The sequence below is a fragment of the Solanum dulcamara genome, chromosome 11 (genome assembly GCF_947179165.1).
Source record: "Solanum dulcamara chromosome 11, daSolDulc1.2, whole genome shotgun sequence".
NCBI lineage: Eukaryota > Viridiplantae > Streptophyta > Magnoliopsida > Solanales > Solanaceae > Solanum > Solanum dulcamara.
In genome coordinates, this window is record NC_077247.1 from 11,282,012 (window position 1) to 11,285,875 (window position 3,864).

The 3,864-nt window shown below is 41.7% G+C and overlaps 1 protein-coding gene across 1 annotated transcript; it reads left to right on the forward strand.

Moving 5' to 3' along the window:
- The first annotated feature begins 319 nt into the window (after window positions 1-319).
- LOC129872424 (uncharacterized) lies at window positions 320-1,338 on the forward strand. The gene is made up of 3 exons (XM_055947417.1): window positions 320-568; window positions 732-807; window positions 920-1,338. The coding sequence occupies exons 1-3, from the start codon at window positions 320-322 to the stop codon at window positions 1,336-1,338; spliced, it is 744 nt and encodes a 247-aa protein (XP_055803392.1).
- Window positions 1,339-3,864: the final 2,526 nt, after the last annotated feature.

Below are 3,864 nucleotides of genomic sequence, written 5' to 3' on the forward strand. Positions count from 1 at the left end.
CCAAAAGGAAAAGACTCTATTTGAAATCACGGCTGGTGAGATATTACGATATCAAGGCAGAGTTTATGTACCGGAAGTTGCAGGTTTGCGGCAGTAAGTACTGGGAGAGGCACATCATGCCCGTTATTCTATTCATCCGGGATCAACCAAGATGTCTCACGACCTCAAATGTTTTTATTGGTGGGATGGTATGAAAAAGGATATAGCAGAGTTCGTAGCCCAATGCCCGAATTGCCAGCAAGTTAAAGTTGAACATCAAAAACCGAGTGGGCTACTATAAGAGATGGAGATTCCAACCTAGAAATGGGAAGCAATTAACATGGATTTCATTACTGGCTTACCTCATACTCCCCAGAAGCAGGATTCTATATGGGTTATTGTGGATAGGCTGACAAAATCAGACCACTTCCTCCCAGCCAGGACCACATATTCAGCCGAGGACTATGCGAAGTTGTACATCAAGGAAATAGTACGACTTCATGGAGTTCCCACATCTATTATTTCGTACAGGAGAGCCCAATTCACAACCCACTTTTGGCGGTCATTCCAGGAAGGCTTGGGAACAAAAGTAAGCCTTAGCATAACGTTTCATCCCCAAACTGATGGGCAGGCCGAATGCATTATTCAAACACTAGAGGACATATACCACTTATTGAGTTTGCCTACAATAACAGTTATCACTCTAGCATCCAGATAGCGCTGTATGAAGCTTTATATGGCAGAAAATGTAGGTCACCTATCAATTGGTTCGATGTTGGCAAAATGCAACTAATGGGTCTAGACATAGTCCAACAGACGGTGGAAAAGGTAAAGCTTATTCGGGAAAGATTATTAACTGCCCAAAGTCGATAGAAGTCATATGCAGACAGTCGACATCGACCATTGGAGTTTTAAGTAGCTGAATGGGTGTTTTTGAAAGTATCTCCCATGAAAGGAATAATGAGGTTCGGCAAGAAAGGGAAGTTGAGTCCAATATATATTATCCCTTACCTGATTCATCACCGAATAGGAAAGGTTGCCTACGCACTAGACTTGCCAGCAGATCTAGAAGAAGTACATCCAGTCTTTCATGTATCAATGCTTCGCAAGTGTGTTGGTGACCCGTCTCGATTACATCCCATCAATGAAATCCATGTCACGGAAGAATTGGCCTATGAAGAACAACCGATCGCCATCTTGGATCGGCAGATTAGAAGATTGCGAACTAAGAACGTAGCTTCGGTTAAGGTGCTGTGGCAGAATAGAAATCGGGAGAAAATGACCTGGAAAGCTGAAGAGGACATGAGACACAGGTATCTGTACCTGTTTCCGATATCTACACGTAACCCCGATTCTTGAGAACTTGTATGTTAGTTATATGGATGGAAATGTATGTGATATCATAAAAGAAAGGAACCTCTCTATAATCTACATAAAGTCTTAAGGGAAGGAGCATTTAACATTCAGGGACGAATGTTCTAAAAGGGGGGAGGATGTTGCACCCCACATTCTTGAACTCGGAAGGTTCCTTAAGTTACTTAGAGGCTATCATGTGAGCCACCTAAGTTACGACCCAATTGAACAACTCTAAAAAGGGAGAATGTGACACCCCATAGTAGGGAAGGTTGAAAATAGGGTCAAGAGAAGTCGGAAGGAGTTGGAGGCCAAGTGATGAGTCGTAGGACTCGATTTACTGACGTACGCCCTTAACTTAGAAGTTTTACATACCTAAGCTATTTGAGTGCATACCAAGCTTGCGTAGCACGGATGACATAGGCTCTCAAAATAAAACGAGATTACGAAACCACGAGAAAGAAAAAAAAGATGTGTGGCAGCCAATGAGGAGGTGACACGTGGCAGCACCTCAAGAGAGTAGGTGACCCACCTGCTTGGGGGAGGTGGGCCCTACTGCCATGTGGCAACCTTTCCTTCAACGCATGGATGCGGTGGCCCAATAGGGGCTAGACACGTGTCACCACTAGGGGTAAACATGTGTCACTCCCTAGGACCACATATATATGTGTATATACAGAATACACTTCAGATTGTTCCTCAAAAATTCAGCCAAAACAAGAAAATACAAACCCTAAAGTGGAGAGAAAAACGTTGCGGCTTAGGAGAAAAAAATAAGGTAAGTCCCGATTTGGTTCCATAAATTAATTACCTAGAGTATACCACGATGATATGGAAGTATTAGTAGTATATAATTCTAGTTTGGTGCAGCAAAAATCAGTCAGCAAGCTGCCACGGCGTTACATCGCGCTAAAAAAGTTCCGAGGCGCAATTTCGGTGAGTTCTAGCCAATTCCGGGAAAGGTAATGTATTCAACTCTAATTTGAAGTTTATGATGTTATTATAGGGTGTATTAAACACCTACTGGGCTGCTGGAAGTTGGGAAAAGTCGGGAAAAGTTCGACATTCGAAATAAACAGAATTGGAATTGCTATAGTTGAATTGTAATCAAATAATGTGTTGTGCTTGTGGTGTGTGACTGCTGGTCGTGTGTTGATGTATTGTGATGCTGTAATATGAGTTAATAAGGTCGTGGGAGCTTCTGTCTTCAGCCACACGACCCTCCGCTTTGCACAATTAAAGAATTCACGAAAGGAAGGATAAAAACCCTAGTTTTGGTATCATAGTTTCGAATGAATTGTTTGGGGTTTATATTGTGTAATGTTGCTATAATATACATACATATAAGCTTTTGGTTATGTAGTTCATTGGCTTTAGGTTTTAAGGACATGATTGGGAATTCATATAGGATTATAGGGGAGGTGCTGTCCGATTTCCGTTAACGCCTTAACTAGTTAAGGATTAGTCGAGAAGGCGAGCGAAGGGATGAATTCTATGAATACTCGTGGGTAGTCTAAGTTGCTGAAAAGTCTAAGGTTGATAGTACTTGCATTACTTCCATGTTAAAGAGGTTTCGAGGACAACGACGTAAACACGATTAAGGGGAGTCCATAAGAGGTATGTGAAGCCTATCTCTTCTCTTCTTTTGGCATGTCGTAGAGGTAAGTAAATAGTGATATAATCTCTAAAGTGATTCCATCCCTGAATGTCTTTTATTCAGTTTTGAATGTTGAGCTTTTATGATAGTTAAGTTACTTGCCTTGAATCGTTAATATACTGAGGACTTAATGAATATACGGACTCCTAGTCATAGGACTATACGAAGACAAATACTCTGGAGTTCTTAAGTAAATAGTAATACATTAGTATACATCTAGGGACCTCGAGATGCTAATTAATGTAGCCCCTAATGGCATTTAGAGGGCAGCTAGAATGACTATACTATTACTTGAATCCTCAGACGATAGTTTAGTCCTCTTACATAGTTGAGTCTCTGGTGTCAATTTAAATTGCATATAGTTACTCATGACTCTACTCGTGTATACTGTAACCCTTATTTCACCGAGTCCCAGGCCGGGTACATTATCGTGCACAATTCACTGCATCACTCACCGAGCCCCTCACTAGAGGACCGAGTACGTATGTATATATATGATGATGGGTTTGAATAAAGTGGTGATGGCACTGGGGCCATGATGATTTTACAGATGTGATTCACTGGACCCCGGAAGGGGCCGTCTATATGATATAATTTGAACATGCATACTTTTGTTATTCATCGAGTACAGGTACATGTTTCTGATTTGATAATTTGTTCCCCTGCTCCTCTATTTCGTATATACTTCTAGTTCTATTATGTTACACTTTACATACTCAGTACATATATCGTACTGACCCCCTTTCTTCAGGGGGGACTGCGTTTCATGCCCATAGGTACAGGTGCACAGGTTGGGGATCTGCCAGCATAGGAGTCCCACTCAGTAGTCCAAGAGTGATCCATTGTGCTGGAGCCTGATTTTGGGTACTAAACTC

What these genes read in the sequence shown, in the direction of transcription:
- LOC129872424 (XM_055947417.1), top strand. Translation starts at nt 320, where the DNA reads ATGGATTTCATTACTGGCTTACCTCATACTCCCCAGAAGCAGGATTCT. An exon ending in AGGAAGGCTTGGGAACAAAA is followed by an intron (nt 569 to 731) that starts GTAAGCCTTAGC and finishes CAGAAAATGTAG; the next exon opens with GTCACCTATCAATTGGTTCG. An exon ending in TCCAACAGACGGTGGAAAAG is followed by an intron (nt 808 to 919) that starts GTAAAGCTTATT and finishes TGTTTTTGAAAG; the next exon opens with TATCTCCCATGAAAGGAATA.